The sequence below is a fragment of the Akebia trifoliata genome, chromosome 9 (genome assembly GCF_017979445.1).
Source record: "Akebia trifoliata isolate Shusen 1 chromosome 9, ASM1797944v1, whole genome shotgun sequence".
NCBI lineage: Eukaryota > Viridiplantae > Streptophyta > Magnoliopsida > Ranunculales > Lardizabalaceae > Akebia > Akebia trifoliata.
The window spans coordinates 23,131,899-23,157,367 of NC_141383.1; the positions used below are offsets into that span (position 1 = coordinate 23,131,899).

Genomic DNA, 25,469 nt, shown 5'->3' on the forward strand with positions numbered 1-25,469 from the left:
AAGTCGATTATTGTCAACGACTGCTCTGCCACAATTTCATAAACTACATCCGATCAAAACCTCGCCCTTAACACCTTGCCTTCAATATTGTCGAAATCTCTAGGATCAATTCAAATTTTCAAGTCAATTATGGGTTTTATACTTCTCTAATTATGAAGGTTAAAGAATTTAGTCCTAAAGCAGCTTTCAAAAGAATATATGCTTCTTTAAAGGGAATTTTATGAACACCCTGTTTAAAATTGGTGATATTAGGTTTACCCCCTTGACCGTAACTCAACGTTATTTTTTCTTGATGATTCAATTTTGATATTTTTCAAATTTTGACTTAGTAATTTAAGTATTTAAAGAGCATCTTGAAAGAAAGAAAAAAAATCAAAATTTCACCATTAAATCATCAAGAAAACGCAATTTTTACGTGGAATGCTAACCACAAAAATTAGGCCCACAAAATATTAAAAATGTAAACCAACCCAGGCTTTGTTTTCTCATATATTGTCAACTATGCGAACAAAACAGCTAAATATTTGCCTAAGAAATATAAACAGAATATCATTGTAGAGGAGTCTCATTTCCTTAAAGAATTGACAAGTTCTTGTTTACCTTAATTAAGTTTTATTGTTAGATATTTTGGTTAAGGCTTTGATGATAAAAATGGATTTTTATTACCAACAAAAGGATAGAAAGATCATACCAAACTTGTTCTCTGATAGATTGACAATAACACTAATCTAAAGAGTAATGGAGCTCACTATAAGAATGATAGATTGATGATCAATTGTGTAATAACACATCTTTGCACCTGCAATGATGACAAAAACAAATGATTGCTTTTAGAAATGGAATTGCAAATGCAGTATAAATGTTTTCTAATCCGATCGAACCCAATGTAGTTAGGGTGAATTACCATTTCGTGAGCTGAAAATGAGTAATTAACTATTTCGTCTAACTATTCATTTTAATTATTAAAACATGAATGATCACGTTTTTGTTAAAAAAATTCAAAACAGTAACAAATTTGGCGGTTTTAAAATGTCTAATTCATAGGTTTAAAGTGACTAATTCCAATTAGTCACTTTAAACTTGTGAAATTATCACTTTAAAACCTCTGAATTCGCGATCTTTCACATTTTGGTAATTAAAATGAATAGTGAGCCGGAATTGTAAATTCGTCAAAAGTTGATTACTTTTTTGTAAATAGCCCATGTAATTATTCATAGATCATGAATTAAGATGTGTTTTTAAATCTTTGTGAAGAAAAGTACAGCATATATAACCCTGAGGAGTTGGTTCAATGACAATTTCAAATCCAATAAGTAATGAGAATCTGTTGATTGTGTGTTCGATACTCAATATGAGTAGTGGCTCCTAGTGGACACCCACGAGGGTGTACCCTCACTTACCTGGTGAGTGTGATGTGCGAGCATTACACGTGCCCAAAGGAGGGACCCATATGCCTTGGTCTTAGCCTTGGCTCACCCAGTACCACTAGTCATACGTTCAGATACCCCCTAAACAAAAAAGAAAATAGAGTAGACATTAATGTTGTAAAATTAGTAAGTTAGTTTCCACTTGCTTTTGAATAAAATTAGGTTTATTAGATTATCAAATTATCCATCTCTCTCTCTCTCTCTTTGAAAATTTTAATCAATCCAAAACTATGTTATATGGTAAAAGAAAAAGGGTCTTGTTACATGTGCCCAACGGACACACATGAAGATGCTTAAATACACCTCAAAACAAATTACTACCAAAAATACCCTCAAATACTTATTTCTAAGGTGTATTCAATGCATCTTAACATGTGCCTTTAAGTCACGCGTTAACAGTATAAAGAAATTAGATTGAAGTTGTTGAGATCATTGTTAACTTGATTGTTAAAGTGTTTTCGTAGGACCCCCTAGAAATATACAAGTTGAAGTTGTAAAGAAAGATAAGAAAACAATCATTTTTAATTATTTGATAATAATATTTTAAAGATTTAGGATTTGGTGGGCAAAACACGTGATCTCAATCGTTTAAATACAAAATCCAATATTGGAGATTTATCCTTGAAATAAGTATCTTAGTGTGTTATGGGGATATTTATCAATCTTGGTCGTCAAATTTTGTGTTTACATAGCAGAGATCCTATGGTTTCTTATGAGTCGTTCTTCACAAGGCATTAGAACCCAACCCTATTTAAAATATTTTTTTTTAATTATAATTCTTGACATAAGCAATTTTAGAAGTAGATCAATTCTAATTAGAATGGTTATATACATACATGAGAAATTAAAAAAAAAAAAAAAATAGATATATAAAACCCTAATTTGGTTCAATTTTTTATCAGATCGGGTCAAGATTAAATTGAAATTGATCCAAAAAAAGTTCGGATTTGCAAATTTCTATCTGAAAATCCAAACTTTAAAATTGATGATTTACTCTTTTGAAAAATACAAAATTAGGTTTTCCCCCTTGATTGTAAGTCAAACTTGTGTTTTCTTAATATTTTAACGGTTAAATTTTGATTTTTTTTTTCAAAATGCTCTTCAAATACTTAATTTAATAAATCAAAATTTCATTGTTAAATCATAAAGAAAGAAAAAACAATGTTAACTTACGAAAAAGGGGTATTTCTAAAATATCCAACTTTAAATCCGAGTCCTATTTTTGGATCAAATCCCATCAGGTATCAGGTAAAATAGTCTTCAAGAATACTTATAAAAGCACCCCATGAATTAATAAGGACAACTCACATCATAACCAAATTGTTTTTATCTTTTATGAGTTAAAAATTTCGAATTGAGTTGATTTTTTGTGATGATAATCTTTATAATGAGAAGATCATCTTCATAAAAAATCAGTTCATTCTGAAACTTCTAATCTCATCAAAATAAGTTTAAGGATCATAAATTATCTTTTTTTTTTTGTAAATAATTTTTTATGAGATTAGAAATTTTCAAATATATTTCCTCACTAAAAATCGATATAAGACAAAATAATTTGATTATGGTGTGAATTGCCCCTTATTAATTCGTGAGGTGATTTTATAATTATCTATTTTTCGAGTTTCGTGTCACGTAAACTTCCCCCACCAATTATGGAAAAATGTTACAAAATTTCACAAGCGATTTACACAGTTCCGTGTCCAATTTCAATGCTTGTTTCGTGACGGCTGAACACAGCGCCAGCCACGTTTTCCTAATTTTACGGTTTTACCCATACAAAACATCACTATTCTCCTCTCAAATTAATTGACTAATCTAGTAATTTAGAAAAAAGTGATAGGCATTTACGTCTTTTCGTGTTTAAAAATTCACAAAATATCTCACTTATTTTTATTTTCTTATTATTAAATCGGTCTCTGGAAGACTTGTGTGGATCTCTCTTTCTCTCTCTGAAGTCTGAACAGAGATACACTGGAAACCATGGCGGTTCTGCTTGGAAACCTGACATTGTTAGTAGACGGAAGCTCGCCTCGGACAGTATTACCAGACCGTAAATATCGTCCAGTAATTATAGACCTTATCTTGAACCTGCCCAAGCCTAAAAGAGATTCCAACAACATCTGTGCTTCTCTCGCTACCAAGAACTTCGAATCTGATGGAGAAACTAGAAATTTCAGAGTTGGTGCTCGAAGGAGAGCGAATTCGAAGTTTAATGGTGTTGATTTCGATGCAAACTCGAGTGACGAAGATAATGGAAGTAATGGGTTGGGAGATGAGGATGAAGGGTCGAATTGGGAGAGAGATATGAGTAAGAGATTGAAAGAGATGGAAGAGATGAAGGAATTGGAGAAGAAAGCAGAGGAGTTGCAGAGTCGAATGGGGGATGGAAGAGGTGAAGGTGAAGGTGAAGATGAAGATGAAAGTGAAGAACAGACGGAGGAGCAGAAGAGGATGAGAGTGAGAAAAGAGCTTGAAAAGGTTGGAACTTTTTCCCCCAATGTTCCTTTTCTTATTTAATTTCTATAACTTTGTGGAAAAATTTAATCGAATTGATGAAATTAGACTTATTAACGACTTAAATTCACTCATTTATGCCCTCGTAACTTCGGTAATTTGTTAATTCTACAGTGGAATACATTAAAAATAGAATTAGGGTTTGATCATCTTTTTTCGGGAGAAAAGAGCTCGAAAAGATTAGAACTTCCCCCGCAATCTAATTGTTCTTCTTTAACTTCTATAATTTTCTGGAAAAATTTAATCGAATTGACTAATTTATGCCACCTGAAGGTCAGCATTTTGTTAATTTCAGAGTGGGGTTTATTAAATATAGAATTAGGGTTCGATCATATTTTTCAAAACCTCAGTAAAGAAAAGGGTTTGATCAAATCTTTCATCTCTTTTACAAAATTGGACGATTTAGTTAAAAAATTTCTGTTTTGTTTCACTCATTTATGCCATCCTAACGTCAGTATTTTGTTAATTTCACACTGAAATTTATTAGATATAGAATTAGATTTTGATCATCTTTGTCAAACCCTCGGTAAAAGTGATCAAAATTTTCATATTTTTTATGAAATTGGTCAATTTTTTAGTTAAATAAGTTATGGTTTCTTTCTTAATGATGCTGTGATTAGTAGACAGTAAAAGAAAAGGTTTTGTTGTTGTGAGAGTAGGTAGCGAAAGAGCAGGCGGAGCGAAGAGCAATGGCAAAGTTGATGTTTGATTTGGGTCAGAAGGCTTACGGCAAAGGGATGTATGGTCGTGCAATCGAGTTCTTAGAGGGCGCCCTTACAATCATTCCGAGGCCTACTGTGTTCGGTGGTGAGGTTGGTTTGACCTTTTAATTGTGAACTGTATCTTTTTTTGTTTTTTTTTTTGTTCAGAATTTCATTGGGTAATTATGTTAAATGTGGTCATCAATTGACAAGACAAAGTATAATTGTGGTGTTCAGATACAAATATGGCTTGCTATGGCTTACGATGCCAACAACCGTCATGCTGATTGCATTGCCCTTTATAAGCAGTTGGAGAATAAGCACCCAAGTGTTATCATTCGACGCCAAGCTGCTGAGCTTCGCTACATCGTACAGGCACCAAAGTTGAAGATATCCCAAGATGAGATGGTCACAATACCATTGATCGGTTCTAGTTATGATAGGTAAATTTTGGGTTTATGTCCAGCTTTTTTTGTTCAATTGTCTTGATGTCGTGGGGTTCTTGTTATTGTTTCTGTTGACCAATACACGTGGTTTCAAAACTTGGTTTGACATCTCATCTCGTCTCGTTTGTGTACAAGACCGAGTTGTCTTGGACGAGTCATCTTATCTTGGACATGATAAACCAATTACCAGTTTACAATTACTTTTTAATATATATTTATATGCAAAAAAGTTATAATTTTTTATAAGATTAGAAGGTGCTTAGTCACAAGATCATATTTTAGTTGGACAACAAATATTTAATTTATTAAAAAAAAAAAATTAAGTATTGTAATAAAAAAAATAGAAAATCCCATTCGACTTGGCTGAGATTTTCAAAACATCGCCCCAGTCATCTCGGTTATCAAAGGAGACACCGTATGATACGTTTCAGCTTGAAAATCCGTCTCATGAATGAATGATACCGAGATGACTGGGGTAAGTCATCTCAGTCTCGGACGAGATTTGAAACCATGGCAATACTTATCTAGGAAATAATAAATCTTTCCAACTGAGTATATGCGGATGAAGTACCCCGCTTTAGAAATGCTGGAATTCTTAAGAGAGGCACCTTATATGATTATATACAAACTCCTTTAAGAGTTTTTTACTTTTTCAAATACAGTAAGTTCTCATAATATGTGATTCACCCAGCATGCCTTTACCTTTCAACAAATCAGTGCTTCCCTTATATCCAATTCATTAGTTTCCGGACATGAAAATGCATTTCTACTTGTCAAACTCTTCTTGTAATGTACATATTAATCTCCACATTGAAACCTGGGAGATCTATTCAGATTATACCATCTACCTATGCCCCACATAAAATATGTACCAGTATGGTGATAACTCCATTGATACCATTCTCATGGTTGTGGAACATGCATGCTAATAAATATTTTTGCAAACCAAGATGTCTTCTTAAGAAGCCAACTAATTTTTCGGGAACCACCACTAGAAATATGCAATTTTTCCTGGAACAACAATTCTGTTGGGTTGTTGTTGCGGACATCAAAGCTTGAAGAGTAAATTTTACTTTTATATAGTTTTTTTTAAGGCTTTATTTTTATGTTTTTGAGTTTATTTTCATGTTTTAGGCCCATGGTCTTAATATAATGTTTAGGGGTCATTTGACAAATTCAGTTTGTCTTTTATTTAAGTTATATAAGGGTTGAAAATTTACTAGAGAGAAAGTTCGAAAATTAGATAAATTATTTGGTATGTTAGTTTATTAGAATTCTTATATATATAATAGGAATTTTTAACGAAGAATTTGATGAATAAAGAATGAGTTTCTTGAAGTGAGTTCTCCATTATTCTTGGTGTGATTCCAAGAATCTATCCTTCTATCCCATCTCCTTTTTTTTTCTTTATTTTTTTTTTTTTTTAATTTTCTTATTCTTGATTTTCTTTTCTTTTAACTTTCTTGAATTCTTGAAATCTACAAACCTCAACCTTCAATCATTTTCATATTTCCTTAATCTTTAATCCTTATCCTACTAACCTTGACCCTAACACTTTCCTCTACCCTATTGAAAAATACAATAATTGCAACAACAAAAAAATCATTTTACCTTTGGGTTTAGCTTATCCTAGCCAAAATCCTAAACCAAATTCCCTAAGCTCCCAAATTTCCTCTTCTTCCCTCATTGTCCTACGTCAGTTGTTATGAGTGGCTGCAGTGCATTTCTTCACCTTGAGCTTTAAAGCTTCCAATTGAAGCTCCCTGGTAGAAGATTACAGTGCAAGAGAGCTCATGCTTTACTTTTAATGAACGGACCTTTTCCTGAACATTTACACTCAGAAATAATTTAGCAGTAGCACACATCTAATTGCATCCCTCTATGTTCACATTTGGTCTAAAGCAAATCCCACCTCATCCAACTGAGTAGAAATATGGTGAATTCATATTGATATCTTGCCTATGCCTTTGGTCCTCATGGATCATCTAATAAGTCACTCATCAAAGCAATGGTGCACCTCAACGGTGGACGGTGTGCACTTTTTGGGACATATGGAAAGTCTTGAGGGTTTTTTGGTTAGTGCCTTAGGTGTACACCTCACACACCTTTTTAAGCATCATTGTCGTCTACATGGTTAATGATGTCAATGTAATTTTACACTTTTTTTTACACAAACCATTGGAAACATCTAAGCAATCTATTTTGATATGCTATGGACTGAACAATTCATCTCAAAAATCAGTTCCTGACTCATCCTAGTGTTGGCTTCCACGGACCTTTCTAAAAACCATGCAAGTACATAATTTTCAACATGTATGCATAATACAAAGTCCTATGCAATATAGCAATTGAAACACTATCTTTCATTACATTTTCTTTTACTGCCTATAGAGCTAATGAGATGAAACTTCTAGATTAAGTTGCTGTGTCACAGAAATCTTAGCAGAATGGTCATTAGTTTTATACTTTTATGCTGACAAGTCATGGTATTCTGGATGTTTGGGGCTGATTTCTATGCTCGTGACTCTGGGATGGTTGGGGACTAATTTCTATGCTCTCTTGATTCTCTTTCCAATTCTCTGTTTCAACTATCAGAAAAGTCCTAAGATCTAGACCTAAGGGCTTTTCATTCGTGAATTGTCTTGTGATGGTTAGGCACAACCACTTGGGTGAAATTCAACAAAGCATTCATGAGATGGTGAAAGCCTTGTGTAAACTGTGGTCTGCAAAAATTAAGGCTGGCTTTTTACGAAAATTTCAGCCTCTAATTTTGTCCGGGTATTTAATACAATTGGGGAGTTCGTCAACAGTTTGTCCTTATTATTCTGGTCTTAAAATTGAAATAATTTGGTAGTATTTCACCAAATCTTTTATTATTTGACATGCTTAATTGAAGTGCAAGTATCACAAGGAAAATGCTAAAAACTTCACTAGAACAAGTGGGTTACTTCACCTAAATTTTCCCTAAATAGTGAAATTTGACAAAATTATGTTTGTGTGGAAAATACAGAAATTCAGCCATTGTTGGAGAAGAAGTTATGGGATTTGAGGCTGTCAACCTAACACAAACCTCATTGGTCAATCTTGGGACTAACTGATGAATGTTTTGCCCACCTCTCAGATGTATCGCACACCGTCAAAATCAAACTGGTTGGCGATTCCCAACCATTGGTTTTGTGTGTTAATCCATCGAAAGGATTTGTGAACGACCCCATGATATCATAATGCTCAATTTTTATATGTACTTTCGATGCACAAACATTGTGTGTATCTTCATTTTGCCACTGTTTTGTCGGGGAATGATAGAATGGTTGCTGTGTTTGCAGCTATGCAGGAACATGGAGCGACAAGAACAAATATCGGAATCAGAGTTTAAGTGGGGGAACGACCAATCAACTTCCATCATCGAGGGACTTTCTAGGTGACTTCCTCGTTTGGCGCCCCCCAATTGATTGGGAGAAGAACCAAACTTTCTGGGTAGCCATAACCTTGTGGTTGGGCCTGGTTGGAGTTGCCCTCATTATTCAAAGATAAGTGACAAAACATTCTTAGCACTTGGGTACGTGTACTGTGCACATCCGAACGGGGGTCAGATGCCACTCGTTTACATTCGTAAGCACACATGCATATCATTATACATAGGTTGTCATTATAGTGTTTCACAGTATATTGTGTTTGTTATAACCTCACTTGTATATTATTCTAATCTTGAAAAAATGTTATTGAATTTCCTTGATAGTGCTCTTAGATGAGGTTATCTAACATATAGGGTTTAAGATTTTCAGACATTGTCGGCAAAGCCTTGTCCCAAAAAAAAAAAATGATACCTAACAGTAACTGGGTGCAATGTGGACAGATCCAAAGTGAGCCCAATTGGTTCAACCCGTTCTTCGGCAGGGTGCGGGTTGAACTTTTACCATCTTGGTTTGGGCTAGGATTTTGGAGCTTGACCACGTCATATTGACTTGAGACCCGCACTATTCAAATTCCTAAGATTTTAAATGTCAGCGATTACTGATATAAAATGAGGATTTTGCGATTGTAACATATATTGGTGTAGATCATAAAATCACACACGCATATAGATTATATATCTGTTTTTACACAACACGACTCGTGTAAAAACAGATGATCTTATGTAGGCACAAAATCCATGTCTAATTTTCCATCCCTAAAGATCAATCCTTACAAGATTTCACATCATTTTGAGAGCTTCTAATTGTCACACCAGCTTTTGCTAATGCCACCCCAAATGAGTGTTAGTTCTTAGGTGATTTTCATATGAATTGTGGCGGCGTTAGCCAAAGTTGGTGTGGCAATAGAATCTCTCTTTATTTGACTAAAACTTGACTTCAATTTCAAGAAACTGGTTTGTTCATTTACATCATTAATCTAAGGTAATTTACAATTGTATGATCCCGGATGTTAATAGGAGCATAAATGGGTTGAAATTGTTTGTCCATCTCTGTCTTTGTGGGCGCAATATTAAAGTTCTGACCCTTCTGTTTTTGGGTTGGGCCGATTTAACAGTCTCAACTGACACTTTGAAAACATTGTCCGAATATATCACAAAAAGGGAGATTTGGAAAACCCTAATAATAAATATTCTCCCTCATATATACTCTATAAACTTTGGGCTAGTTCAATCCGGGCTTGGTTGAGCTCTACCTAGACAACCCTATACCTCTTTCGGGTTTATGTTGACTAATCCCTAGCTCAGACTGACTCAAGTTGGTTTTTAGTGCCAAATAAAATGATTGGAATTTAATATTTTTAATAAATAAAAAAAATAGTCGATTATTATTAACTTAATATATATATATATATATATATATATTTTATTAAAAAAATATTCATCTTTTTCAATTTATCACCTTTAAAATTGAACCCCAACAGAGCATAGTTTGTATTTATTTAATCCAATCCACCGGTTTGAAAAACTTTGCCAAATGATCATTGATAATCAACTATTGATTTGTTTTACCAAATGATTATGATCAGTTATAGGTGTTATCTTTTTGAGATAATGTATATTAAAAAAAAATGTTGGTTTATTTTATAAAATGCTCAATGTGTAGTGATTTATGACATTCATCGTAGATAAGTTATTGGTTTTTTATAAATATTAATCTAAATCCTTGGTCACTGATTGTTGATCTGTTTAACTAAAACAAATGATCATTGATCATTTAATGTACAATCATGTTTTTGATAGTTGGTATTAAAAAATGATTATTCGTCATTGATTAGTTATTATTTTTATTTATATTTTTAAATATTAATTTATAATCATTGATCACTAATTGTTGATCGGTTTTTACTAAAACAATTTGATAATTGATCATTTGGATGTACAATTGTGTTTTTGCTAGTTGGTATTGCAAAATGATCAAATCATTTTGATTTGGTGTTCTTTTAGTCTAATTCTTTTTGGATGTTAGGTTCTGTTTTTGTTATATTTTGTTTAATTTATATGAACAATAATGTTTTTAATGCATTGTTTTAAATCTCGTCCAAGATCAAGATGACTCGGGCTATGAACAATAATGTTTTTAATGTATTGTTTTAAATCTCGTCCAAGATCAAGATGACTCGCCCGAGTCATCTTGATATCGTTAGGCAACAGGATGGATATACATGTAGTCTCAGCCATCACACCATCTCGCAAGATAGAGATGTCTCAGACGATATTTGAAAATCTCGGTCAAGTCAACCGGGATTTTATAGATTTTGATTAAAATAATTATTATTTTAAAATTTTAAATATATATATATATATAGATTAATATTACTTATAGAGCTGGGTGGACCATCAGAGCCTGACTCCTAAACTTGAATTGGGCCAATATGGCCTGGCCCGATAATTAAAAGGGTCTAGTAACACTACACAAACCCGATCCATGACAGGCCTGGACAATACCCATTGACAAGCCTAAGGTTATCCCAACCTCAAAGCTTTCTTCTTCTTTTTCGATATATATATATATATATATATATATATATATATATATATATATATATATATATATATATATATATATATATATATATATATGGGTCAGGTTCAAAGGACAACCATTTCAACACACATATAGACAACGTGTTTTGTCTTATATGGGCAAAAATATTTGGAATGGACTGATTTTTTGTGAGGATGATCTCTGTGATGAGGGGATCATCCTGGCAAAAAATCATCCCATTCCAAAACTTGTAACCCCATCAAAATTGATTTACAAAAATTGGACGGTCTATAATTTTTCAACAAAAATTGGACGGTCTAGAAGTTTCATAATGAGCTGATTTTTGGCAAGGATGATCTCCTCATCACAGAGATCATCCTCACAAAAAATCAGTCCATTCCAAACATTTTTGCCCATATAAGACAAAACACGTTGTCTATATGTGTGTAGAAATGGTTGTCCTTTGAACCTGACCCTATATATATATATTTTTATATCTAGTTTATGTATCCCCACCCTTCGAGTGGGACTAATCCCGTAGTCACACACACCGCCCCTTCAAAAAATCCTACGTGCAACAGGTTGAATCGAGGGTCAGACATACCTTGGAGGGTGGCCCCAAGAAATTCATAGTTTCGTGGCGTTTCAAATGCTTGACCTACTCTTCCTCAAGAGCTAATCAAGGTTTGGCTTGCTACTAGGCCAACCCCTTGGGGTTAACCTCAAAGCTTACTTATTACTGGGAAAAAATGGAAATGAAAAGGGGAGGGAGTATGCTTTTAATTTTCTTTTGAAAAAAATTAATTTTTATTTTGTTTAAAGTTTTTTTTCCCTCCCTCACAATTATCATGCCATCTACTATGTTGCCCTAAGTTAACAAATATGTTCCACCTATATCGAATCATGAATTAGTATGAAATGAGTCATTTCTTGGTAAAATTCAGCATGGTTTCCTTTGGGCTATACTTCCCTCAGTTATTGTTTGGGGGGTGTGGAACGAGAGAAATAACAGGGTGTTCAATAATAAGATGAGAAGCCCTCACGACAGTTTTTTGGAGATCTTGGACTATTTGTATCTTTGGTCTAAACAGAACATAGACTTTGGGAGAACTTCTTTTGATGACTTTGTTTTTAGATAGAACTCTTTATGTAATATTTGAAGTTTTATTTTTTCTTTTTTCTGTTGCTTTTTGAGAGGCCTCCTCGGCCTCTTTATACTTTTTCCCCTTTTATCACTGGATTATACTTAATAAAAAAAAAAATTCAGCCTGGTTTCAAGAATTCTCCTAATGAAATGCTAATAAATTTGTGAATCCTATCATTGTCATTCATTGAATTTTTCCATTGGAATGACAAATTCAATGTAACGAAGAATTAAAATTTAAAGATACAATGTATTTACTCGAGAAATTTTCTTTGTTTTCTTTCATTTCGTTCTTTATAATTTAGAATTTTAACATTATAGTTGTACTTGTAACTTTATTGGATGTTTGAATTATATGTAAGCAAATCCAATTAGTTGATCGAGAAACGAATTATCTTTGCCTAACCTGTGTTGGAATTCAAGCACAGAAAAAAAAAATTTATAATCTCTAATCAATCAACTTGGCTAAGAGGCACATAAACGTTTTCTTAAGATAGTCAGAGCCACTCGTTTGTGCAAGGGAATATGATAACACTATCTTCGGGATTCAACTTAGTCTGGACTTGATCTCGTTCTTTTACAATTTTGCACTATTTGGTAAGAACTTGTACCTGTCTTTTTAGGATGCTCAAAAAAAATATGGAGAAAAAAGAAAAAATTCTCATAAATAGTAAAATGAATATTGAGAGATGTGATGAATGAGTGAGATGCCAAAACTAATTAGATTAGGGGGTTTATACATTATATAGTGTTGGAGATGAACTCGGGGATGTGTATCACAATTAATTAATACATGTCCCATAAATTCTTCTAATTAAGGCCCATCGTATATGTATTTATTAAATACATGTCCTAAAATCTTTTATAACCTTAAGTTCATGTCTAAATTCATTCATCTAGAGTTAATGAATGAATCTTGATCTATGAACTAACATAAATGTCACGAATCTTAATCAACGTACCTAAATCCATTAATTTGGGTTCATGAACTTAGGTTTGGACTAGATACAATGAACCTCTTTAATTCATATCTACACGCCATACATCCCCTTGGGAAAGAAATTTAAAATTCAATTTAATGTTTTAAGAAAAAAAGAATTTATCTATAAATTTATTTATTTAAATCATAAGTCAACATGATGAACAGGATTCATTCTAAGTAATGAACCAAGAGAGATGAATTAGTCAACATGTATTCCCAATTTTGACGAAGTGATCAGTCAGATCAGATTTATAAAATTAAGATTTATTTAGGAGGGATAATAATTGGGAAAATTTTTTTTTAAAAAAAAGCTAGTAAGAACAGGACTTGAAACCAGAGAAGTATGAGCAAAAATTACAAAAATCAACATAAATGAATAGATTAATGTTGGAGTGACCTCAGTGAGAGGACACACGGGGGACATATTGACGTGGTTGTGTGTGCATGCCCGTAGATATATTTCTCTGAAATACGAGTAAAACGCATCTATGGACATGCGTGCGCCACCACGTCAAGGTGTCCCCTGCTGAGGTCACCCCAATACGACTCAAATGAATATTGGATTAGTTATGATTTTGCCATGCTTTGGTCCCTCTCCCCACACCCACACCCACAAACATCAAAGCAATACAAATATCTAAAATCAATAAACTAAAAAACAATATTTTTAAAGAAAAATAAAAATCAAAAGAGGTCAAATTAAAAAAAAAAGTTATGAAGTATGGTCTCTTGTTCAAAATTGCGTCATTGCCTTAACAGGTCAAGACATAAAAGATTTCTCCAATAAGCATTATTGCATGAAGAGACCCTTAAAAAATAAAAATAAAAAGTGGATGATGATTTAAAATTTTATATATTTTGTGGTATAAATAACAATTTATAAGAATCTTTGTCGGTTACCCATAGATTTTCAAACCCATCTTTGTGACCTTATTTAATAATAAGAGATATTAAATTGGTTGGATTGTCACAGACGACTTAGGAATAGAGCAAAAGTTGAAGAATACAAAAGAATGACTAGGAACGATATTGTACTTTAGTTGTTGCCCACAAACAATATTCAAATGTCTTGTCCCAATTGTGGTCTTATCAAAATGATGAAAAAAAATAAGAGTCGTGATAAAATGGCGTCCCACTATAGAACCGTAGATCATTTGCCACGGGGATTCACAAAAAGGTTTGTGATTATGCATATCCTGAGACAAATGATTTACGATTCTATGACGGCGACGAATGTCAAAGGGAGGCGTTAAAAAATCATTATACAAAAAAAAATGTTAATAATTTTGTGATTAAAAAAATTTCACTCGGTTTGTACTCGGTTGACATGGCAAGGACATATGAACCATTGATCTTTTCTTGTGTATCCCAAAGAAAAAGATTTATGGTTCTATGCTCTTACCATGTCAATTAAGTACAAACTGAGTGAAAATTTTCGAGTCAAAAAACCACGGCTCAAAAAATATCTAATTCCTCATTACATTCCCATAAGACATATCTTTTGTTCTTGCTTCACTAAATAAATATATGAGAATTGTTATTGGCAATCCAACTTTTACTTATTGTACCCCAATTTTTTAAATTATTTATCACACCCCAATTAAAGAGTAAAACACACTCTTCAAACGTTACTAAGGTTTGACTCAAACTATAATTTCAATATTACAAAACAATAAAACACTCGTTCAAATAATTTCAGTAGTTGTTTTCATTTACGATTAATCTCATATAAAATCTTAAAGCCTAAAAAAAATAAAAAAATGAGAGAACTTCAATTGACAATTCAAAAAAAATTTCTCTCAAAATTCTTATAAATGGATTTCTTCCTCCTTTCTTTGAAGAGAGTATTTGGATAAAAAGAAACATGTTTGATGATTATCTAAGAGAGAACAAAAAATAGGATACCATCAAATAATAAATAAACAAAGAATAGCTATCTACAACCCAATAAACCATTAATTAACTCAACAGTGTTCGTATGTTATCAACACGACTCTTATTTTTTTTGATAACTGGGTGTCCACCCAATCCATAAATCATAGTCTTGTACAAAGGTAAGTCTTGGGGCACGTGCAATGCTTGCACATCACATGCATTAGGTAAGCGAGGGTATGTCCTTGCAAGTGGCCTCGGGGAATTAATGCTCATATTGAGTATCGAACTCATGATGGACAGACTTTCATTCGAAATTGCCATTGAACCAACCCCTAAGGGTTCACATTCCACCCATCGTTTTAAGTTAATGGGATAATTAATTGAGTCCTACTTCTAATTATGAAACAAATAAGTGGGAATTCTGCGCTAAGCAATTAGAAAAAGCAAATGTGACAACTTTTGTGGTTTGGGTGCTGTCCACGACCTCACAATTAGATGTTTGACTATTTTCCACTCATTCCACTATCTTTCCTCCAATTCGTACTTCAATTGGTCTCTCTGCCTTCAATTATTGGGTTAAACAGTCTGGATTATTGTGTTGGTGGGCCCATATGGCCATATGTGTGATTTGGGACTATTGAAGTTAATGGGCATAAAGTACCCCCCTCCCCCTTACTGTATTTTGCTTTAAGGTCAACTAGTAATGCTCATAATTATTTAAAAAAAAAATATATATGTCAATTAATATTACATGATACTTTTGTAATTTAAGAAAATAATTAATGTGGATTCGCATCAATAATACCCGATTACGTAATTCAGGGGTAATTTTTTTAACTTAAAAAGTAAAATGTGATTTCGAGCATAATTTTAATAATTGAAGACTCAACTTGACTCAAATGTCCACATAGTCAAATCAAGTAGGAAACTTTGGAATCAATTTGGCCAAGTCAATTTAAAGTAGAGTCATGATAATTTGACTGAGGCACGTGTCATATTCAATCGACTTATCCGACATGACAAGCTCGAAAATTGTAGATCTGCTTTCATCAGGATATAAAACTGTATCTTTTTATGAGGAATCGTAGTTTTGTATCCTGAGGAGAGCACATCAACAATTTCCAAGCTTGTCACGTCAAGTAAGTCAATTGAGTTGCCACATGCCTAAGTTAGATTATCAGCACTCTTTAAAAGTATTTAATGACTAAAAATACCTTATGCATTACGTGAAAACTGGAACATTTGACAGAAAAAATTGACAGACCAAGGCCCACGAATTTCATAAACTAAAATTTGACGGTCTAAGACCATCGAAATTCTAGATATGACGGTTTAGAACTGTCGAATTTCTCTCATCCTTCATTAATTTGACAGTTTCGACTAGTCGAAAAAAAATTTGACAATGAAAAATTCAACCCTTTTGTCCGTCAAATTTTATGAAATTTGACGGTCCAAGACCATCAAATTTGGCCTTTTTTCACATTGTGATGGTATTGCCTTTTATCCTGAAAAATTATCATTTTAAGATCTACTCCTCTTACTTTAAGTTTGTTCTCCTTTATAATCTTAAGATTTACTATTGCAACCCTTCAAATTAACTTGCACAAGATGGAGTTTTGCGAGATCTAGAAGAAGATGGATCTTTTATGCACAAAAGGGTTTGTTGTAGGAAGTTGAAATCGATAGATTTAAGATGAAGTTTAATTAATGAGTTAAAGAACTTAAGATGATGGGTTTTTCCTTTAGAGTAATCAAGGGTCATATTAGAGAGGTTGAGGTTGAAGGTGATGGATTGAAGAGAAAGTTCAACAAGGTTAAAGAGCTTGAAGATAACAAATGTTTTAATAGAAAAATCAAGAGTTTTTATTCAAGAGATTAAACCAATGGTTTGAAAATGAATTTGAATGGATTGAAGAGCTTGAAGATAGTAGATTTGGGAGAAAAATAGGAATTTGAAAAACTATGATTGGCTCAATACCTCTGACTCGATCGAGTTGATTTTTTGAGTTTTGAGTTCGATTCATCTCGAAATCCAATTGAGTCGAGTCGATGAGCTTTAAAACTATGATACCAAGTCAATGATACTCACCCTTCTCTCAATTGCCTAACCTTTCAATTGGGTTGTGGTCGACAATTAGTCGGTTTGGACCAACATCATGGTAGCGATACTTAAAAATCTTACAAAAATGGTTTAGTTGGCACACCTTTGACAACATTGAGGGTTTTGTTCTTTGGAAAAAGATAAAAACAAAACAATTTTCAAGTTTTAGCAATTTTCATTGAAGATCGAATTTCAAACATTTTTCAAATTTTCATGGGGAAAATCATTTTTAAAAGTGAGTTCATATTTTCACATCAACTTTCATTATAACACAACAACATGAAATAAAGAATGGCATATAACTTAGAATTTTATTTTTCAATACACTTCTTGTTTTTCATTTGTTCTTTTCTAAAATTCTTTGATTTGGGTTTCTACTTAGAAAAGAAAAAAGCTCTGAGAATTCTACAACAACTAACTGTGAAAGCGAGGGAGTAATCGAAAGTTGATCGTTACACTATGTGAAAACTGAAAATTTTGATAAGAAAATTCAACAGGTCAAAGCTCACAAATTTTAGAAAGTGAATTTTGATATTTTTGATGATCCCCAATTCGATGGCTTAAAGTCATCAAATTTCCCTCACCCACTATTAATTTAACGGTTTCGATCCATCAGGAAAAAAAAAATTTTGACAATGAAAATTTTGACAGCTTGTTCTGTCAAATTTTATGAAATTCTTTGGACTATCGAATATAGGTTTTTTTTTCACATTGTGTTATATGATTATAGCACCAGTTCACTTCTTTGTATTTCTTTCCCCTTTTTTATCGGTTGTGTTTATATTCTTATATTAGGTGAATTACATATGATTTATTTATTTATTTATTTGATATCTTGGTATTCTCTTAGATAGTGGATTAGACCGTGACCAAGCTTTGCCTGACTTGTTCATTCGACACACCTCATATCCGACAGGAATAATCCAAGATTTTGTGCACCGATTTACACAGTACACACAACTTTTTTATTCGAGGGTGTGAAGAGACTCAAAGTCACGACCTGGGTATAAGCCAACCCGCTTCTTTACCATAGCGGCAAGCCCATCCTTTCATGTATCATCAAACAATTGTTTGAGAGATAAGGAAAAAAACCAAGATTTACTAGAAAATCATCAAGATTTCTTATAGAACTTTATGGCTGGCACTTCGGTTCACTCAGCTGTTGAACCGGTTTACTCATACTTAAACCAGGGAGAAACTCAGTTGGTCACTCTCACTTAAACCAATTGATTCTCGATCATAAAATATAAAAAAAACCAAACAGATGACTATAAGGTCTTCTCTTGTACTTTGGGACTTTCTTCTTAAACATAGATAACAACATCTTGTATGATCCAAGTCATCCAACCGTACTTCTTAGCTAATAAGAACAAAATAATAACTTTTTTAATGAAAAAAGTTACATGGAGAAACAATAATAGACAAAATAAAAAGGTTATGGGTGGGCCATGGTGGGTAGGTGCGACTGAGATGCAGGTCTATTGATTATTAAAGACAAGAAGGTGTCCTTATCAACTAAATGTATGTCAGCTAGGTTCCCACCAACATGACTACCCCATGTATATTGATCTTGATAGGAGAGAGAGTAATATACTATTGAAGGGCAAGAGTAATTCCTTTTTTTTTATTTTGCTATTATTTGAAGTGGAAAGCATAGATAACTGATAAGAACTTAACAACTTCGCATTTTAACATTTGATAAGGTTTCATTATTTTATATGAATGTTAAGGTAGAATATATAAACATTGTCACCCATCAAAGACCTACGAAACTCAAATGAAATATATTGGTTATACACATTATGTGAAAATTGGAAAATTCGACAGAATAAATTGATGGGTCAAGGCCCACAAATTTTAAATTTTGAATTTTGACAGTTTAGGACTGTTGAAATTCTTGATGCTCCCAGATTTGACGGATTCGAACTGTCGAATTTCTCCCATCCTTCATTAATTTGACAGTTTCGACCCATAAAAAAAAAATTGATAATGAAAATTTTGACGCGAATTCGACCTCTTAGTCCATCGAATTTTATTAAATTTAACGGTCTACGACAGTCAAATTTGGGTTTTTTTTTTCACATTGTGCCACCTCCCTCTCAAATCCTAGAGCTCGTTTGGATACACATCAAAAAGTTTTTTGTTTTTGTTTTTATTTTTTTTAAGAGTAAAAAAGACTTTAAAAAGTAAAAAAAAATCATATTTTTTAGAAAGTTAAAAATAATTACATTCTATGTTCAGTAGTAGAAATTATGAAATAAATTTTCAAAACCCGATTCAAGAAACCTCTCTTTCTATTCGTTCCCACCAACTCTTTTGTGGATTAAATTCTTAAAGAAAAGTCTTTTTTTATTTCAAAATTGACGGTTTAGACTTTACGATACAATTCAAAGCTAAATTAGGTATCCTTGCTCCTCTGTTAAAGGAACTCTAGTTCGTCTTTTTCAATTCAGTTTGAAGACGTTTTGTGTAATTTTTTCTCTTTTTATTACTTTCAATGAATGATTTTATCTGTTTCGATACTCAATAAGAGAAATTGGCTTGCTTTTCTTCTTATAGAGATTCGACTCAACGAGTTTGCACCAATCTCTGATTTTTCCTTGTAGAGAGAGACAAATTCGCCCGAAGAGGATTCCTCTGTTGACTAAGAATACTGAGTTCGATAAAGAGAGATTGGTTGCAACGCTGTTAGAATGTAAGACATGTATGATGTTGAACAAATCATGATTTCTTGTAGAGTGAGAGAAAAAGAGAGGAGGCTCCGTTGGACCAAAAAATTGCATGAATTATATTATTTTTTTGTTGTTTCTTCCATAGAAATATGTAAAGTGTTTACAAAATACAATTTGTGACATTTTTAATGAAAGAAGTTTTTTTCTTTTTAAAAATATTTTTTGTCTAAAGTTATTTTCTTCAGAGTTACTTTCTACTTTATATTCAAACAGGTCCTTAGTTTCACAACTAGTTTTAAACCTCGCCCTCTGAAATATTGAAACCTTGTTCCTAAAAGTGAAGAGCCAACGCTATCTATTTTTGTTTAGAATGTTACTATTGCCACACCAGTTGTGTGCAATTCTTTAGTTATTTATATAGGAATTGATGTGGCATCAGTAAAAGTTGGTGTGGTAATAACAACTCTCTTTTTAAATATACTAAAACAAATGGGATTAGTATATATGTTTCTTATCTTCACAATTATAATGAAAGAAGATGGAGTATAAGTCATTGGACACCAAAATTTGAATGGCCATAAATGCCCTTACATTTTATATTTAAATCTAATAATATAATCAATGTCATTGCACCCGTTGCTTAATTTTTTAAATTACAAAAATATCATTTTATTATGTCATCTTCAAAAGTCCTTTATCAATAATTTTAATTATAAATAAATCCTTTTTGTCCATGTGCGTTGCACATGCCACTTTCTATTATAGTGTTTTAAAAGACAATGGCTACATAATGACATTATTACGGCTGGAGATCATTTGACACCATAAACATGTTCGTGCATATAAAACTAATCATGTTTTGGATGTCCTGTCTTTTTGTCTTGAAATCCATCACTTTTAACAATAGTTATTCTATTATCTAAAGGGTCTTTTATTGGGTAAGCCCTGAAGTGAGGTACCATTTATAATTCTCCCCTAAAGTTGTGCTTACTCTTTTAAAACTTAATCTTTTTAATTAGGTTACATATTCTTCCTTGGTATGGACTACAAAATATCATTCATTCTTAAATGATTGAATTATGTATGTACCCTCGTATAATTTGCAACCTATTGAGTGAAAAGAATGACTATTTACTAATGAATCATGATAATCTAACGCCCCCCTCTGACATACTCCCCCTACGCCCCCATCACAAAATTGTAGTTCATTTGTATGGGGATACATGAGAAAAAGATTTATGATTTTGTGCATCCCGATGCAAATGATCTACGGTTTTGTGATGGGGGTGTCAAAAAATCATTATTCTTACTAAATTGGTATAAATGATCAAAATATCACCATTTGTACTTGATTGAAGCAAATGAGTTCTCCATGTTTATTAATTGGTATCCAACCATGTATTAAAAATACCAAAAAAGATTAGTATAGTGTGTGACATCCTACACCATCACACTTCCAATATAAATACCCACAACATAAAATGGTAATTATAATGTTCAATAGCAGATTAACACAACGCTCCGTGAAAATATCATCCATTGAAAATATTTTAAAAAGATAATTATAATTTGTCCATGAATCTAATACTATTAGTCATCCAACATACGATCTTTGTTAAAAAGATAATTATAAGATTTTAGTTTTACTAAAATTAAAGAAAAATGTATACATTGTTGTTCTCTTGCTTCTATTAATGATGCGGATTTTATTACTAAACATAAAAATAAGGGTATGGACACCAATTACCCAATGTACTCAAAACCAATTAGTTGGTTTTGAGTCTATCATTATGGACCTAATCATTTTTTTCGGTCCAATTATGGATAACTATTATAAGAATCCGATAAGAATCGATCTCATTCAGGTACCTGAGTAGTAAATTTCTCTATTAACATTTATAGTACAATTAATAATTTAAGTAAATATTAACAAACAAAATTATCTTGAAGTAAATATAGTTGGACTAAAATTAAAATATAAAGAGAATTTGAAGTGTTTAATTTTTATCTTTTCTCTACTTAAACATCCATTCATTTTGTATTATACAATTTGACAAACAAACGACCCGTATCATAATTTTCGACTATTTTATTCTCAAAATTTTGAATTGCTTGGTTAAGCTTCTTTCAAATTAGAAATTACAAGTTAAATTATTACATTTATAAATAATTGTCAATTTTCCTAGATACTTATCTTCTTCGTTCTTTTCTTAAAAAAATATTATCTTTCTTAAAGGGTATGGGATATTTGTAGGGGTTGGTTCTGGTTTCAAAGATCTCATCCTAAAATCGAAATCTTCAAGAGTTGGAATCAAAATTTTATTTAGTTTTCAATTTGGGTATATGTGGAACCGACCCAGAATCGACCTGTTGACACCCTTACATGAGAATGAGAAAGAAAAATGAAGGTTAAAAGGTATATAATATGTTTAAGAAGGAAGAGAACTTGAGAAGCAATTTAGAGGCCATTGGATACCAATTGAGATAGAACTCTTCTTTTAAGGATTTTGGACATCTTGTATGTGATGGACAATATAATAATATTTTTTTTAAATTTCTTTTAAGGTTTGTTTGACTTGGGCATGGAAAATGATTTTTCATAGAAAATGTAATTTTCAAGTTTATAATTGTATATTTCCCTAGAATTCATTTTCCTTCCCAAAATGATTTTCCCTTGCCCAAGAAAATGGTTTCCTACCCACTCTACCCTATGTGAGAAAAAATAATTTTGCGAGAAATTACTTTTTAAAATGTTTAAAAATGAGAAAGAGTATTTCTCCAATCACATAACAAAGCACGTATTATGATTTTAAATTGTTTCACTTGATACAATTAAATTTTAAATTCTTTATTGGATTTATTTTTTATAACATGTCCATCGATATCAAAAATTACAAATACAACTCTCTGTCTCTCTCTCTTGAGAACATTAAACTTCCTCTCATTATATCTATTTGATTATCTCCATCTTCTTTTGTATCTTAAATTTCTTAAACTATATTTACAAAGCACAATGGTTTAGCTTTGAAATAATTTATATTAGAAATTATAAAATTCTATCATTTGATTGAGATTTGAAAATTACTTTTTTGTTTTATAAGGTAAATGGGGACTTATGTGGGCCCCCACCGACTGGACTGATAGAAGCATAAGCTTACTAGGCTACAAGACAACCATTGCATCCTAATATGTAATACCCCTCTCTTATTCTGACTCATAAGATTACAAAGAGTAAGATTTAATAATAAAAATAAATAAAATATAATCTAATATTTTTATTTAGAAAAGAAAATATCTTGGATGTGAGAGTGGTGAAAGAACATGAGTTGGCTTAAAGGGCCAATGACCCCACAGTCTAATTCAATATAGCTAATATGCATGGGTAGCGTTCATTTACCAAATTCCTAGATAAAGTGTTTTGTCTTATATAAGTTAAATTTTTGAAATGGACTGATTTTTATTGAAGATGATCTGTATGGTGAGGAAACCATCCTAACAAAAAAAAAATCAGTTCATTCTGAAATTTCTAACCCTAGTTTATAAGTTCAAGAATTGTAGATCGTTAATTTTTAATTGTTAGTTTGTAACTATTTTTCACGGGTTTTAAAGTTTTGGAATGGGCTGATTTTTTTGTGAGGATAATCTCTTCACTATAAAGGTCATCCTCACAAGAAGTCAGCCTATTACAAAAATTTTAACGTATATAAGACAAAACTTTGTCTAGGACTTTGACTATTGAACTTAACCCAATATGCACGTACATGTCTTCACTATTATAATTAGAGAAGGCGGAGTAAAAGTGGTTAGACCCTGAAATTTTAGTGACTATAAATGCCCCTACTTTTATATTTATATTTAAATTTAGACTAATTATAATCTTACTCGAAAAAAATGACCCAAAATTCACTCGCTGAAGTACATATCTTTTTCCTTATGTATCCTAAAGAAAAGAAGAAGATCTATGGTTCTGTGCACATACCACATCAACGAGTGAATTTCGAGTGACTTTTTTTAGAGTTAGTTTATCATGACTCTTAAAATTTAATATATTCTAGGTCTACTTTCAGTAAAGAACTAAAAAACACTGCAACCTACCAATTGTACCATCATGTTGCTTGATTTTTATTTTTTCAAAATTACTAAAGTATCTTTTTACTATGTAATTTTCAAAAATCCTTTAATCAATATTTTAAACTAGAAATAAGTCCTTTTGATACATGTGCATTTGCACATGTCACCTTCTAGTAAGTAATAAATTCCAATGGTGGCCTTTGCACATGAGGACAACAGTGGAAGTAATCACTCCAATTGGTTCAATCATGTGCCAACCACGGATCGAATTAAGCCTACTAATTCCCATGTAATCAGTTTGACCTAATAGTTGTAACTTGTAAAGTTGTACAATTTTTGGGTATTAAGAGTGGGAGATTGAACAAAACTCCCTACAACAAATGGTAGACAAAGATATTTGATGCCAATTCCAATATTTAAGAAGCATAGATCATGATGAGGACAATTTTATTAGAAGGCTAACTTATTTGAAAGAGTTCAAAATATGATACACTTATGGGAAACTAAATATTCTTGTAACCTCCCATCGAGGGTTAGTTGAGATGGTAAGAAGTGACTGAGTGTATTTCCCAGATCATGACTTCGAATCTTTATACGTCCCTCCACAGTAAATGTGGCTACTTAAATGTCATAACACATGACTTGATGGGAAGGTGTATCTGGCCTCAGGGAGATTAGTCTCACTAAAGGTGGGATACTCCCTGGGTTTCCCAAAACAAAAAATATACATAATTGTAACCATGGTTTTTAGTATGAACTAGTGTTTTAAGTAGGCAAAATAATTTAATGCATTCAAATGTAGCCTTTTTAAAAAAAAACTATATATGTAATTAATCTAGTTCGTAAAACGTTTTCAACTAAATACACATTTTGACCTAAAAGCCATTTAAAAACACCATTTCATTGACAACAAAAATCAAACTCACATTGTTGGATTAAAAGTCTTGAATTAATATCTTGGTGGTACTTTTAGAAAATACCTAATGCAAGGGATTCAAGGTAGACCCTCCTAATGAAATTCTAATAGAGAATTTGCGAACATTTGAGCACGAGATCTGAAACAAATGTAATCTAAGAGTGAACATTTGAGCACGAGACCTGAGACAAATGTAATCTAAGAGTGCAATGTCTACCTCACCATAAGAGAGCTTAGAGAATACATATCCCCTCCTCAGACATCAGGGTAGGTCACCCACTCATGCAAGCATATTGACAATGTAATAATAAAAATGTATCTGCCAAAGTAGATAAATAAACAAAGTAATTGACATACTCAGATAGAAAGTCTAAAGCCACATGTGATATGATATAATAAGGTGTGTTCTCGTCTCATAGGCATGTGATGTCATACTTCATCAATAAATTCCAATACAGTTAGGCATGGAAATTGAACTTCATAAATATGGAATGTCATTTCATCAAGAAATTCCAATACAGTTAGGCATGAAAATTGAAGTTTATAAAAATGTATTCATTCAAATGTAAATATATACAATTTTTTCTTAATGGAATCAAAACCTTCCCAAAATTTTAAGTATTTTTTTGCCCACCAATAACAAAAGAAAAAATATAGATT

At 32.2% G+C, this 25,469-nt stretch overlaps 1 protein-coding gene across 2 annotated transcripts; it reads left to right on the top strand.

The window, feature by feature from the left end:
• The first annotated feature begins 3,352 nt into the window (after positions 1 to 3,352).
• LOC147394787 (Tetratricopeptide repeat (TPR)-like superfamily protein) lies at positions 3,353 to 8,819 on the top strand. 2 transcript variants are annotated; one of them, XM_086453660.1, is made up of 4 exons: positions 3,353 to 3,905; positions 4,601 to 4,753; positions 4,880 to 5,085; positions 8,099 to 8,353. In XM_086453660.1, the coding sequence occupies exons 1-4, from the start codon at positions 3,408 to 3,410 to the stop codon at positions 8,184 to 8,186; spliced, it is 945 nt and encodes a 314-aa protein (XP_086309786.1). In that variant the 5' UTR covers positions 3,353 to 3,407; the 3' UTR covers positions 8,187 to 8,353. The 2 variants fall into 2 exon arrangements, with proteins under 2 accessions (XP_086309786.1, XP_086309785.1); XM_086453659.1 differs by lacking the exon at positions 8,099 to 8,353 and adding an exon at positions 8,415 to 8,819 and having other exon boundaries at positions 3,355 to 3,905.
• The last annotated feature ends 16,650 nt before the right edge of the window (positions 8,820 to 25,469 follow it).